General features: G+C 38.4%; 1 protein-coding gene across 5 annotated transcripts in view; it reads right to left on the minus strand.

The window, feature by feature from the left end:
• Dmxl2 (Dmx like 2) overlaps positions 1-9431 on the minus strand; it is a 146974-nt gene extending 137543 nt beyond the window's left edge. For all 5 annotated transcript variants that reach the window (XM_076850786.2, XM_076850784.2, XM_076850787.2 and 2 more), the window contains exon 1: positions 9345-9431. In XM_076850786.2, the coding sequence (XP_076706901.1) occupies positions 9345-9431 (87 nt within the window). The remainder of the gene's footprint in view (positions 1-9344) is intronic.
• Positions 9432-15161: the final 5730 nt, after the last annotated feature.

Consider the following 15161-nt stretch of genomic DNA (forward strand, 5'->3'; position numbering starts at 1 on the left):
GTAAAACAGCATTTCCTACAACTTCAACACCATTGGGGCTGGCATTCTAAGCTGGATAATTCTTTGCTGTGGAAGGCTGTCCTGTCCATTCTTTGATACTTATCACAATCCCTGGCCTCTCCTCACTAGATGCCAATATCAATCCCCCACCCTGTCATGGCAATGAAAGATGTCTCCAGACACTGCCAAATGCTTCCTGAGGGGCAAAATCACCCCCAGTTTAGAACAACCAGTGTTAAGTAGAGAAAGTGTCCTTTGCTAAAAACCCTGGCTATTCATCCACATAAAAGAATGACAGAAGATGCTATGGGTAGAGTACAAAATAATTAGAAACCTCCTGCTGACTGGATCCTCTTAAATGTAGATACAGTCAAGGCCAGAGATGGTGTGAAAAAAACTGCCACCACATCACAAGACCAAAGTCATTACTCCTGAGAAAATTTGGGGCATCTTATTCTTGAACTACAGCTACATGTACCTGTAAATGGAATCTAAATAAAAAATTTTATGGTTTTTTTGTATCTATATCCACTTGCACTATGTCCTTATGAACTCATGTTTCCTGGATTTCTCCTACAGTCATAGAAGGAAAACGTCACTAATTAATTTTATAATGAAATGTTATTATCCTTGAAGCAGTTAATATTTAGAGAAGAAAATAGACCTAAAGGAACATATATTTCCAAGGTCAACCTATCTAAGAGTGCATTATTTATGTCTTTCAAATCAACCCACCAAATTAACATGTACTATGTTCTGAGGAGTCCGTTTCTATTCAGCCAGACCCCTTTACATCTAACTTCTCTAGAAGGATAATGAGATTACCATCACATTTTTTTAAGTGTTTAGAATTGGGGAACACTAAAGAAGATTTCAGTAGTCATGAAATGAGAAGGCTTAAAAATAAAAAGAACAGGGCTGGGGTTGTTTGTGGCTCAGCGGTAGAGTGCTCACCTAGCACAGGCAAGGCCCTGGGTTCAATCCTCAGCACCACATAAAGTTAATAAATAAAGGTATTATTGTGTCCAACTATAACTAAAAATATAACTTAAATAAAATAAAAAGAACAGGCAATTGGTTTCACATGTGTACATAAAGGTCCAGGGTTACATGCGCTATTTCTAAAGAAAAAGAAAATATAATTATAGCACCTGTGTAAGTTATATCTCCTCCTTGAAAGAGGGCCTATGAGAAGTTATATTCCATTTATACTTGATGTGTCAAAATGCATTCTACTTTCATATATATAACTAATTAGAACAAAAAAATGAGATCCTATCTTTTTACATCATGAATTAGGGTTCCAGAGCAAAAATGTAATGCAAAATAATTTTACAATCTCAAAAACATTAAAAACCCTAAGATTTCTTCTAAAGTATATGACTGACAGGTATCCTTCTCTTGGAACTTCTCCCCCTTTGGGAGCTCTGCTGTCTATTACTCTAATAAGTCCTGTTACTTTGCTCTCAGATAAAATATTTGGCTTCCAAACTTATTTTAAAAAGTAACTGGGAAGCTGGGCATTATGGCACACACATATAATCCTGGTGACTGGGAAGGCTGAGACATGAGGATCAAAAGTTCAAGGTCATGAACAGACATTTCTCAGAGGAGGACATACAATCAATCAACAAGTACATGAAAAAATGCTCACCATCTCTAGCAGTCAGAGAAATGCAAATCAAAACCACCCTAAGATACCATCTCACTCCAGTAAGATTGGCAGCCATTAGGAAGTCAAACGGGTACTCTTGTACATTGCTGGTGGGACTGCAAATTGGTGCGGCCAATTTGGAAAGCAGTATGGAGATTTCTTGGAAAGCTCGGAATGGAACCACCATTTGATCCAGCTATTCCCCTACTCGGTCTATTCCCTAAAGACCTAAAAAGAGCATGCTACAGGGACACTGCTACATCCATGTTCATAGCAGCACAATTCACAATAGCAAGACTGTGGAACCAACCTAGATGCCCTTCAATAGACGAATGGGAAAAAAAAATGTGGCATTTATACACAATGGAGTATTACTCTGCATTAAAAAATGACAAAATCATAGAATTTGGAGGGAAATGGATGGCATTAGAGCAGATTATGCTAAGTGAAGCCAGCCAATCCCTTAAAAACAAATGCCAAATGTCTTCTTTGATATAAGGAGAGTAACTAAGAACAGAGTAGGGACGAAGAGCATGAGAAGAAGATTAACATTAAACAGGGATGAGAGGTGGGAGGGAAAGGGAGAGAGAAGGGAAATTGCATGGAAATGGAAGGAGACCCTCAGGGGTATACAAAATTACATACAAGAGGAAGTGAGGGGAAAGGGGGAAAAATATAAGGGGGAGAAATGAATTACAGTAGAGGGGGTAGAGAGAGAAGAGGGGAGGGGAGGGGGGAGGGGGGATAGTAGAGGATAGGAAAGGCAGCAGAATACAAAAGACACCAGAATGGCAATATGTAAATCAATGGTTGTGCAACTGATGTGATTCTGCAATCTGTATACGGGGTAAAAATGGGAGTTCATATCCCACTTGAATCATAGTGTGAAATATGATATATCACGAACTATGTAATGTTTTGAACAACCAACAATAAAAATTAATTTAAAAAAAAAAAAGTTCAAGGTCAGCCTTAGCACTTTAGCGAGACCCCATATCAAAACAAAATAAAAAGGGCTGAGGTTGGAGCTCAGGGGTCAAGCACCTCTGGGTTTGATCCCCAGTGCCACCAAAAAAAAAAAAAAACAAACAAAAAAAAAAAAAAAAGTAAGTGGCAAGCTAGAAAAGCCTTTAAATCTGAATTACAGATATTGTTACTATCCCCTTTTAAATAATGCTTTGCTTGCTTTCTTAGAAGGTAATTAAATTGGTCAGGCATGACTTGTTTTTCCAACATCCACTCTTTCTGATGATTAAATATTAAGACTGATTTGTTTTAAAAATTTCCCAAGCTGGCAAGCACTCTGTAGCTCAATGACAGAGTGCTTGCCTTGCACCTGTGAGGCACTGGGTTCAATCCTCAGCACCACAGAAAAATAAACAAATAAAATAAAAGCATACTGTCCATCTACAACTACAAAAAAAATTTTTTCCAAGCTCCAAGTTAAGATAATATGATTTTAATATCTAAAGAATATTTTAAATATCCCAAATTCTAAGAATAGCAGGTAAAGGAATAATTTTGGGGGGAGTAGGCAAAAGAGAAGAGGGCCAGAGGGCCTTCCTAAGAAAGACCTGAACACCATTCACACTGGTCTTATCTTCTATCCCCTATTATGACTGTCCCAGGCAACTACTTACAGCTCTGTCAAGTGCTGAGGACACAGTCATAAATAAGAGCCTTCTGTGAGTCCAAAGACTGACTCTTTCCTGGATCAACTACTTTATAATTCTCTGAATGGCCTATTTACTGAGCCAGGAAGAATAGACTACCAAACTGTGAAGTCTGATCAACAGTCTTATAAACATAAGTGGAGGGATAACAAGACAACCAAGACTCCATACCTATTGCTTTACTAAAACCACTGTTTCTGGTCCATTTTCTCTTTCAGTCCTAGAAATCTCTAATGAAGCCCATATAAGGTTCATTCAAGGCCTAAATACTTGGAGAGGACCTAATTTAAGAACTTTATTTACTCAGCTGCGAATGAGGCTGATCTGAGACTAAACTAGGCAACTTAGTTTCAAAGTAAAAAGGGCAGAAGATGTAGCACAGTAGTAGAATGCTTGTCTAGCATGTGAGTCCCTGGGTTCAATGTAGGAAGGGGCGCAGCACTTCATTTTACATATGAAAAACTTAAAAATGTTTAAGTGATTTAGCCAAGATCATGCAATGTAGCTAGACTCTAAGCTCCCATTTGGGGGAAGACTTTATTCAGAATCACACCAGAATATGGGTAGTTACTAATAACAATACTAACTGTTAGTTAGCAAGAAGTCTAACTAACAATTTACACAGGAACATAAGAATTTACATAACTTCATACTCACATGCAAGGTGACACTAAGTGCAAGCCCATAAAATTTGAAATAGTGTATATCAACTTAAATAAATAAGAAGCTATACTCCAAGAATAAATGGGCCAAATGCTCTTGTAAAACAAGTCCCTTCTAAATTCTTGACTTCTGCCTTTCCCCTTAGTCTATGCATAGTTGATGAATGCATGAGTTGTTATACATGTTAATTACATGCCAATGCAGAATCATTTTTCTGTCCAACTCCTAACATCCCTGGCCAACAATAACCTCTTAGTCCTCCTGAATTCTCACAATTCAAGTGCCTAATAACATGGTACAGCTGGCCACTGTGGTTAAGTGTATGTTTTAACTCTCCTATTATGTCACCAGATTCCTACACTTCTTTAATAAACTCCCTAAAATCGGGACTATGTTTTTAGGGTTTTTTTAAAATCTCCGAGAGCCTAGTACACCTGTGTGTTCAACAAAAATCTAAATGTATAAACAGAATGATCATTTTCAATGGGTGGTGTTGCCATAATTTACAAGAAGAGTTAAAACACACCTAAATGCCAGAAAAGAGGCTATGTAACATTATGTTCTAATTTTTAAATGACTGGTTTTTCATTCAGGCCAAATGTCTAGTGGTATTTTAATAAAATATAAAATCAATAACAAAAGTCAAAAATGTCAGCATACCAGATGTTTTCTTAAAAAGTTATGCATAATGTTTGCAAGTTATACTTTTAAACTTCTAAGGGTATTTGACATTTAATGAAGTCCTACATTTAAAAAAGGAAGTTATTTTATGAAAAGAATACTCAATAATTTATTTTTTTAATTACACCATTCCTTGTTTTTTATAGTTCTTGCCATCAGAAAGTCCTAATATCTCTTTTGCCAAATGTTAATATTCCATGAAACTTTTTATCTTCAACTATATATATATATATATATATATATATGCTCTCTTCCATCTTCCTAATGTTATAATAATGTACATCATTTTAATCTCTGCTGGTATATTTATTATATACTCTGTTAGAGTGCTAATGATTTACTAATTTTTGTAAACTTTGATCAAGATGTTAAATCATGTCAGACTGGAATAACATCAATTGCCTCTGCACATCTGAAAACACAATTGCACTCCTGAGGCCAAATGATGAGCATTTTTAATTATACTTGTAATCATTATGTATAATCCTTATCTTAATTAATATTTTAATATTTATAGAAAAGTAAAAGAAACTAGGTACTCTATGACTATTTTTCAAGAAAGTAATAACATAAGTAATGAGAAATTTACAATACCTATTGCACAAAGCCTCAAACCATTCACTTATCTGAAGGATAGTTAGAAATATCTTAAAGAGTTAGAGATGATGGCACATACCTCCTGCTGAGACAGGAGGACAGCAAGTACAAAGCTAGGCTCAAGCAACTTAGTGAGTCCCTATCTCAAAATTAAAAAAAAATAATAATAAAAATGAATGGGAGATGTGGGGATCAATCCAGGGTACCAAAAAAAAAAAAAACCCTTAAAGGAAAAAAATCAAGTATAATAAAGCTCAGATATGGTAGGTCTCTTCTGGATAACCTAGACTCTAATTTAATGCATGATAATATTTCCAAAATTTAGATTTTACACTGAAAAGAACAGAATTATCAAAAGGTAATACTTTAGCTGGATGCGGTGGCTCACACTTGCAATCCCAGTGTCTTGGGAGGCTAAGCAGGAGGACTGAAAGTTCGAGACCAGCCTCAGCAACTTAGTGAGAACCTCCGGACTTAGCAAGACCCTGTCTCAAAATTAAAAAAACATTTAAAAAAAGGCTGTGGATGTAGCTTGGTTAAGTGACCCTGGGTTCAATCCCTGGTACCAAAAAAAAGTGATGTTTTTAAATATAATATATAATTGAGTGTGGTGGCTCCTATAATCCTGGTGACTTGGGAGGCTAAGGCAGGAGGAGCACAAGTTCAAGGCCATCATCAGCAATTTAGCAAGGCCCAAAGCAACTAAGCAAGACCTATTTCCAAACAAAAAGGAATAAGGATGAAGCTCGGTAGTAAAGTACTCCTGGGTTCAATTCCCAGCCCTGTCCCCAGCCCCCCCCCCACACACACCCACAAAGATACACAACCGTGAAGGTTTTTCACAGTGAATGTTTTTAAAATGCTGTTAATTATCCAAAAAAAAAAAGTAAAAGACCATCATAGCTTACATATCACCACTAAACCTACACACATCGCTGGGAATGTCCACTACAAACTGTACCACCATGTCAATATAGCACAATTTGGGACATCATGGCACTACCAAGCAGTCATTCCCAGCCCAGTCAAGCAAACCACCCACTATGTACAGCAAAATATAGTACCTGGTTTTTCAATTATTACAATGTCATATGCACTTCAAAATCTTTTTATAATAATTCCACTTTTAAAAGCTAGACTGAGATGAATTATCTACCCTATTTTGAAAAACTTCTCAGGAAACACTACATTGACTAAGAACCACTAGTGAGCTGCAAGGGTACTTCCTTCTATACCAACCACATCTAAAAGATCTTCCACACAAAAAAAGAGGTTTAGAGCAGGCCCAGTATTAAAAGGAAATATACTACTAAAAAGAGCCACCAGATGAGTAGTCACTAGACCTTGATTCCAGTCCTGCCTGGTCCCCTCTTCAGTCATCTGATGCAGAACTAAAGTTTTTCCATTTGACTGCTATAAAAATCAAATAGCGGAGCTAGGATTGTTGGTCAGCCGTAGAGTGCTCACCTAGCATGTCCAAGGCCCTGGGTTCGATCCTCAGCACCACATAAAAATCAATAAAATAAAGATATTTACAACTAAATGTGTGTGTGTGTGTGCATTTACAATAAATATATATATGTGTATATATATTTACAAAAAATATATATGTGTGTATATATATTTATAATATATATGTATATATAATATACATATATATTAAATAGCATACTCCATTTAAAGGAACTTTATTTTTAATTTTTTAATTTTATTTTTACTAAAAAAATAGACATTCACAGTATTTGTTGATTCTAGAGTTCTCGAAAACAGCTTATTCTCACTTTTTTTTTTTAATTGTTTTCAGAGCTCAAAAGGTCATTTCTAATTCATGGTAAAATTATAACTGGATCACTGCATTCATAACTAAGGAATTAAAGCAAGATGGTGTGCAAAATGGGTTTGTATTTCCATTTGTCAAAGGACCAAAATAACAATCAGGGTCTCAGCAGGCATTCTAAACTGTGTACATTTTGAGTTGTGTTTGGCAAGATGAGAAGCAAGGACTCTCTTATTGCAACATAAATATATAGGCTAGAATAAGAAGATTAGTATGTAACAGTGGGACTAAGGTAAGGAGTACATACACAGCAGGAGAATATTTAACAAGCTTAAATTTCCTAACACAGCTATTAGGAACAACTACATATTCTTAAACCAAAAGTAATATGATAAAATGGTACTTGAAAATTATCTAACAGCTGTGTGGGGGATGAACTGACATGATCAGAGATGAGTGTCAGGAAACCCATTTGGAAGGTTTTATATTAAGTAAATAAAGTTCTCTGATAAAGATGGTGACTTTAGACATGAAAAGAGGTAAATTGAATAAACACTGCAGAGTCAGCTAGATTTGATGATTGGCAGAATTAGGGATATGGTAAAGAGTTGAAAATGATTCCAAGTATCTGGTCAGAGATGGACTATACAACATAACCACACCTGCTAAGCACTAACAGTTCTAACACTGGCTTTTTCCAGATGGCATTTGAACATGTTCAACTCTCTATGACAGTCCTGCAGTGAGAAAATATTCCACTTTAGATGGAAGCAGTAAACTATCACCACCTTGATAGTGGGAAAATACCTCATACCAAAGATTTCAGATTTGTTTCTTGATGAAGGCTATTCTACCTCTCAGGAACTTCCTCCCTGTCTACACAATTGAGCAATAGAGAAATTTTCTCTATTCCCTAAATATTCTCTACATACTTGAAATCCAAGCTCAATTCTACACTGATCTTTTAAGTCACATGTAAACAAAATACAGATTAATTAATTAATTACAATTGGAGTTACCATATAGGTCAGGAAAATCCTGTTTTTAAGGGATTCATTCTAAATTGGAACAAAGCCAAGATGATTACATTTAAAAACTAATATGGCCAAAAAACAACCTTGTGGGGTTATTTTTAATGAATCACAAAACATTAAAAGACAGACAAATTCTGTTCCAGAATGCACTGCTACATAATGATTCTGCAGTTTTGCTGGGGCTTTTTTTTTTTTTTTTTTTTTTCCTCCTGCAGTTTTAAAAACATGCTGCTGGAAAACAGACATCAGATCAAAAGATTTCCCCTTGTCTAAAAAGCATTTCTAATTTTATCAAGCAGAATGTTATCAATAACAATGTGCATTTAACCGAGATCTCACTGCCTACAGTTTCTCCTAAGGTGGATCATTTATAAATTTACTAAAAATTTTTTAAAAACTCTTTAATCCATGGGAGTCTGATAAAAAGAAGCTCTAGGACTTGGTTTGAACCTAGCATTCCCAAAAAGGACTGATTAATCCAATATATGTCTATTTCACCCAGATATTAAAGAGGTCCTAAAATGTTATGTTTATATACATTTTCCTCACACGCGAAAGGAAAAGTCATAAAATTTTCACACTGCCTCGGCTTAAAAAAAAAAAAAAAAAAAAAGCCTACCTTGCAAACAGATTAGAATATTACCTAGAAGGGTAAACAGATTAAAATATTACCCAGAAGGATTACCAAACAGCGACCTCGTGGCCACTGTCACTCTAACCCTTCCATTCCAAATCTTTCAGGGAAAATTTTTTCAATTTTCTTGTTAGTGTTAAGATTTCCCATATCAGATACAGACAGCCGGCTTTAAAGCCACAGGCTCCAGCAGCTCCTCGCTGCCCCAACACAACTGGCTGGGGGAGCCAAGGCGCAGCATCGCCTCCACGCTCCGAGAGGAAGACCGACTCTTCCTTTCCAACCAAGAGCAGGTGCGAAACCGACACTCTGGGGTTTTAGCCGCTGCAACCACCTTCCTTCACCGCACACTCAAGGGCCGCCCCAGGAGGAACCTTCCAGTCCTGTCACCCGCGCCTGCTTGCTGAGGATGACAAGCGCGTTGGATTCTTAATCCTTTCCACTGCCGGGTAATTACAACACCAGCCGCAGGACACACTCCCACCGGCCCCTGGGGAAACTAAATGCCAAGGCTGCAAAAGGGGAGCCAGCGGGCCCACTAACCCTTCGCAGCCTCCAAGGGAGGCGTGGGCCCTGGCTAGGGAGTCCCAGACCCCGGTCTCTCCCCCTTGGGCTCCCGGTCGCCGCTCACCGTGAAAGGGACATCCCCGACGCTGCCCACGGAGTAGCAGTTGTCTCCGGGGTTGACAGCCCCGGTGAGGACCTGATGCAGATGCATCTCCGGAGCCCAGGCTGGACTGAGGAATGCGTGAAAGGGGCTACAAGCCCCGCGCCCGGCCCTCCTCCTACCGCCAGATCCACTTCCCCCTCCGCCTCCCTCGGGACCCACCCCGCCGCGGCTCCGGCTTAACGCCGCGCTCCCCTTTCACCTCCCCCCCGCCTCTTCCCTGCCATGGGAGGTCCTCGACTGCCGCCGCCGCCCGGGTCGCCGCTCGGCTGCGGAAGTGCCCGGATGCTCCCACTGCCTGCTGCACCGGCGCACAAATGCGGGAGGAGGGCAAGGGTGCGTGTGAGGCGGGGGAGGCGCCCGAGGGAGCGCGCGAGCCGGGCGCGTGCTAGAAGGGACGCTCCGCCTGAGGGAAAAGACTAGCGCGCGCACGCCCACCGCCGGGGAGCGACGGTCGAGCGGGAGGGTAAAGCCCTCCTCTCTCAGCGAGACCGCCCGGTCCTCCCCCCCACAACCCCGCGCTTGCGCGTGCGCTTGCAAAGGTTTCCAGGGCAATTGCGCGCGCCGCGCCGACCCCCTGTGCAGGGATTGCGCGCGCAGACGTGCGGGAGTTCCCTTGGAGCCGCTGGGACTGCGGCCTCTGGGGACGGGGGCGGAGCCACACAGCAACACAACTCCGGGGACACGCAGCCGGCCTGTTTTGCTGCGTGTTTAATCTATTCCCGGTACGGTGTGTAATGATCAGTGCAGTTGACCTCAAGAGAAGGACACTACAGTCACTGGGAAATTCCATCTCAAGAATTCTTAAAGCCCTTGGGTCTTTTTTTAAAGTGCAGTTCAGAAGATACTTTATTTTACATCTTGCAGCGATTTAGAGAAACGTATTCTCCTGACGGCAGATTATTTTGCTTCCACCTTTGGTCACGCTTATTCTAAACAACAAAAAGTCCCGGTAGAGACAGGTGATTCCTCTAGACACCCCCCCCCCCGCTTTTTTTTCCCTTACTGGTGATGTCATTGTAGTCGCAGAATCGCCTGATTTTTCCAGACTGTCTGCTAGACTTTGAGTGTTTAACACAGGGATCAGATCTCTGCTCCAGGTCAATTCATCGCAAAATATTTGAGCTCATACTCTGTGAGTCACAGCAAGGAAGTAGAAGGGATACGAAGGCACAACTACCTTAAAAAGCCTTCAGAACGCCAGACGTGTCGTGATTGAGAAATAAAAGTCTATGCACCACAAAAGAGGAAGAATAATGGTGACTAAGGGCATAGATAAAGCGTTATGGAAACAGAACCTGACGTAAACTGGATAGAATTTTGACAGGCTGAGATGGAAAAGCAAGACTGCATTCCAACAGAAAATAGCAGGAACTAAGGCTTAGGGGAGTGCAAAGATTAATGTTTGGAGGCAGATGGAACCGTATATAGGATGGGGAAAGGAAATAATAGTTAATAAGAGATAAAGGTATCCACGAGGTTCTTTATCTCTTGCTATGCCAGAATGTGGAAAGTCTCAGAGCTCTACTCAAGAAGCCCTGATTTCATTCTACATACAGTGGATCTATCAGATGTTTCCAAGCAGAAATTTATATAATCAGAACTGCTTCAGGAAGATCCTCTTTTAAAAATATTTTTAGTTGTTGATGAACAAAATATCTTTATTTTTTTATATGGTGATGAGTATTAAACCCAGTGCCTCATATGTGCTAGGCAAGTGCTCTATCATTGAGCCACAACCCCAGCCCAGGAAGATACTTTTGTAGCACTTTGAAGCATTAAGTGAAGGGTGAGTAAGATTAGAGGCGAAGATTTGGCTAGATGGTCATCTATTCAATGGAAAGGAGCAAGAGAAATCAAAAGACCAATAACGAGGTATTTTCTTCTTCATTTAGTGGCATAGCTGTTCTCCCACTCACCCAGACTAAAAACCTTAGAGCCACTTTAGGGTTTTCTCCCCTGCCCCCTTCCCCATATCCATGGGTTCTTTTTTGAGGTTCCCAGTTCATTTTCATCTTTACAGTCATTTACTGTCACTCTAGACCTCCTCCTAACTGGTTTAACTGCCTTCAGTTCCTTTGCTTTGCTCTCCAATCCTTTCAGAGAAATCTTTCTTTCTTTCTTTCTTTCTTTCTTTCTTTCTTTCTTTCTTTCTCTCTCTCTCTCTCTCTCTCTCTCTCCCTCCCTCCCTCCCTCCCTCCCTCCCTCTCTCTCTCTCTCTCTCTCTCTCTCTCTCTCTCTCTCTCTTTCTTTCTTTTACTGGGAATTATACCTAGGGCCTCAGGCTAAACAAGAGCTCTACTACTGAGCTATGCTCCCAGCCCCAGAGAAACATTTTTTAAAGGAAAAATTCTTCAGCTTGAAATCCTGTACTAACTCCCCCTCCCTATCAGTTAAACTCCAAACTCCTTAGCTTGGCTGATAAGCCATTTTAATCTGGCTTCTGCCTAATCTTGTTTTATCTCAGGCTGTTCTCTCACACCCACCAGTCTCCAGCCCCACTGTGCTAATACTGTTTCCAGAGCATTCTATGTTCTTTTATGCTTCCTTACCTTTGCTCATGCTCTTTCCTCTAGAATGCCCTCCTGGGGCTGGCATATAGCTCTGTGGTAGAGCACCTGCTTAGAAAGCCTTTGTCCCCTTTGCTGGCCTGACAAACACATTTTTTAAAAAAATATTTTACTTTATCTATTTATTTTTATGCAGTGCTGAGGTTGGAACCCATTGCCTCACACATGCTAGGCAAGTGTTCTGCATCTGAGTTACAGCCCTAGCCCCTGACAAACACATATGAGCTCAAAAGTCATCTATTCAGTAAAACCTTCCTTGAGCCCACCTAAACATCAAGTCTTCCACCTCTGTAAAACACATATGCCACATATCCCATAACAATACTTATTTATACTGTATATCAGTTTCCTCTACTGGAATCCTGGATATTTCAAATCAGGGTCAGTATCTGTTTTCTTTGTTTTCCTAACATTTTGCTGACAAATAAGAGTTAAATGTGAATAAGAACATCCAATTGTGCAAGAAAAGTACCCTTCATTATGCATGTATTTATTTGTATTTGAAAAGTGATCTAAATGATGTTATAGTGTTTTTATGGAGAAAAGCATTCAGGTAAATAGTGTATTCTATTGTTAAATATAACTTACAGGAGTCTACTGCTTTGGGCTGAGCTCCTGCACTAGGCCCCAACAGATCAGAGCAAACCAAAATGGAGAAATTCATAATACAGTTCCATGTCCCTAAGACAAAACTAAATTGTTTATCTGATATGAGAAACAAGAAGAGTGAGCAATGATAGCCAGATCTCCAAACAAGCCAATTTTAGCCATCATGTTAAGGAAGTCCCCTGTGCTCTTAACTTTATAAGGAAAATAACTTAGAAATGGTCAGTCTGTTTTTATTCTCTGATTGGCTTTTCTCAGCCCTTTTCTATATATCATGCCAACTTCCTTTGCTCAGTTCATCAGAATATCCATTTTATTTTATAGAATGAATGTTGCCTGATTCTAGAATCACAGATAAAAACAAAGAAGATCTTTAAATTTGTTGTAATCTTTGCCTTTTGACACTGGGTACAGTATGCCGAGTTCTAGGGAATTACTGGTTCTGTATACTTAACTATGTACTACTAAACATGAGTAAAGGTACTAAGCTGCATAACTAAAATAAATATATTGAAAATACAGTTATTGAAAGTTAACTATTTCAGTTATTGAAAATATAGCAGACAACAAAACAAAAATGTTTCAGTGAAGCCTATTCTGCATGAAAATCCATGAAGGCAAATACTGGTGCTATTCCTCTTAGAATTAGCAACTAAAAAACACATCACAGTAGCAAATAAATTTTAGAGAATTCTTGTACATATAGACACAGCATGTATTAGTTAAAATTTATGTAAAGCAAGTAATTAAATACAATGAATTCAAGTAAATTCCTTTATAAGAAGTTTTAATTCCTATAGGCAACCATTTCAGTAAAAACTAAATCAAAACTTAGAGCAAAGTAGCAAATTTGAAGAAATCCCAACATTTTATTCACACATAAAAGCAAATATTTTACCAAATACTAATATACATCAAATAACAGGAGAAAATAGAATGTGTGTTTTAAGAATAACAGCTATATAACTAGAAGTAAACACTGCTTCTAAGTGCCATAAAGATTTTAATCTTCCTCTCAAAAACTAAAGATATACTGTTTTAAAGTTTGAAACTATTTTAAAGTCTGAAAACTAATACTAGATTCTAGATGAATCTCTTGATCTTCAACATTTACCATATTAGAAACTGAGTCAAAACCATTATCAAACAACAAATCAATCTTAATAAGGTTGCCAAGACCATTACTAATTCCACATTATTTAAACCATTTCACAATTGGTTCTTGTTTTGTAGCATTCCATGAAGTTTTGACCCATTACACAGCTGTGAAACTGTAAGCTTCTTCCTTCTTTCACTCAATATTAACTCAAAATCTGAAGCCTGCATCTACCTGTTCCTTTCTTCCCTCATGAGTTATTTAAATGACTTCTTGATAAATATATCTCAAGGTTCCAGTTGGCTAGTTAAGTCTCCTGGAATTATAACCTAGAATTTTATTGTCCAATATGATCAACTAAAACTCAGTCTCAACTAATATGGCAAGTTTCCTTGCCCATCAGAACAGTTGGCCACATTTTGACATAATTTCATTTATTCCTTCCTTGTCCATCCAATCGTTTATGTAAACCTAAAAGTAAATTGGAAATTATTTCCTCTGATTTGGAAATTATTTTCTTTTTTTAAAAAAAATTTAAATGACAATTTTATGTCATTAACAAAATATGTTTATACAATTATAAACTATACTTTCTCATGTCCACAAATTTTAATAGTAACAAATGTTGTACCTTTGGCTGGGTTTAATGGCACTTGGAATGTCAGAGGGACTTAACTTCCCAGCAGTAATCCTATAGCCCATGTATAATAGTTATATCTATTACCGAGTAAAAAATTAACCCAAATTTAGTGGCTGACCAATAAATAAATATTCATTATCTCACAGTTTCTGTGGATCAAGAATTCAGTAATAGATAAGCTGGGAGATTCTGGTTCAGAATCTCTCATAAAGTTGGAGTCAAAATGTCTCCTAGATGCTAAATAAAAGAAGCTAGACATAAAAGACCACATATTTATATAATTCTATTTGTGTGAAATTTTCTGAAAAGTTAAATCTATAGTCACAGAAAATAGATTAATGGTTGCCTGGGGCTGAAGATGGAACAGAGTAACTGATAATGGACATAGGGTTTCTTTTGGGCATGATTCAAATATTCTAAAATTAGATTGTAGTCATGGTTGAGTAGCTCTTTAAATTTGCTAGAAATCATTGAATTGTACCCTTGAAATTAGTAAATTTTATGACAAATAAATTATAACCTCAATAAAACTATCTTTAAAAAAAATGTCACCCATGCTGGAGTCATCTAAAGGCTTGACTGAGATAAAGGACCTGCTTCCGAGATGGCACACTATCATGGCTGGCAAAGTTGATTCTGGCAATTGTCTGGAGAACACAGTTCCTCAGTCTATGATCCTCTCCATAGGGCTGTGTGTTCTCAAGACATGGCAGCTGGCTTCTCCTAAAGCAAATGATTTGAGAGACCTAGGTGGAAACTGCAATACCATTTACAAACCAGTCTCAAAAGTCATACATCCTCACTTCCACCATGTTTCATTAGTTACATAGACCAGTCATTATTTTGTATATTTCCCAAGAGATGGAGTG

This window comes from Callospermophilus lateralis, chromosome 3 (genome assembly GCF_048772815.1).
Source record: "Callospermophilus lateralis isolate mCalLat2 chromosome 3, mCalLat2.hap1, whole genome shotgun sequence".
Lineage (NCBI taxonomy): Eukaryota > Metazoa > Chordata > Mammalia > Rodentia > Sciuridae > Callospermophilus > Callospermophilus lateralis.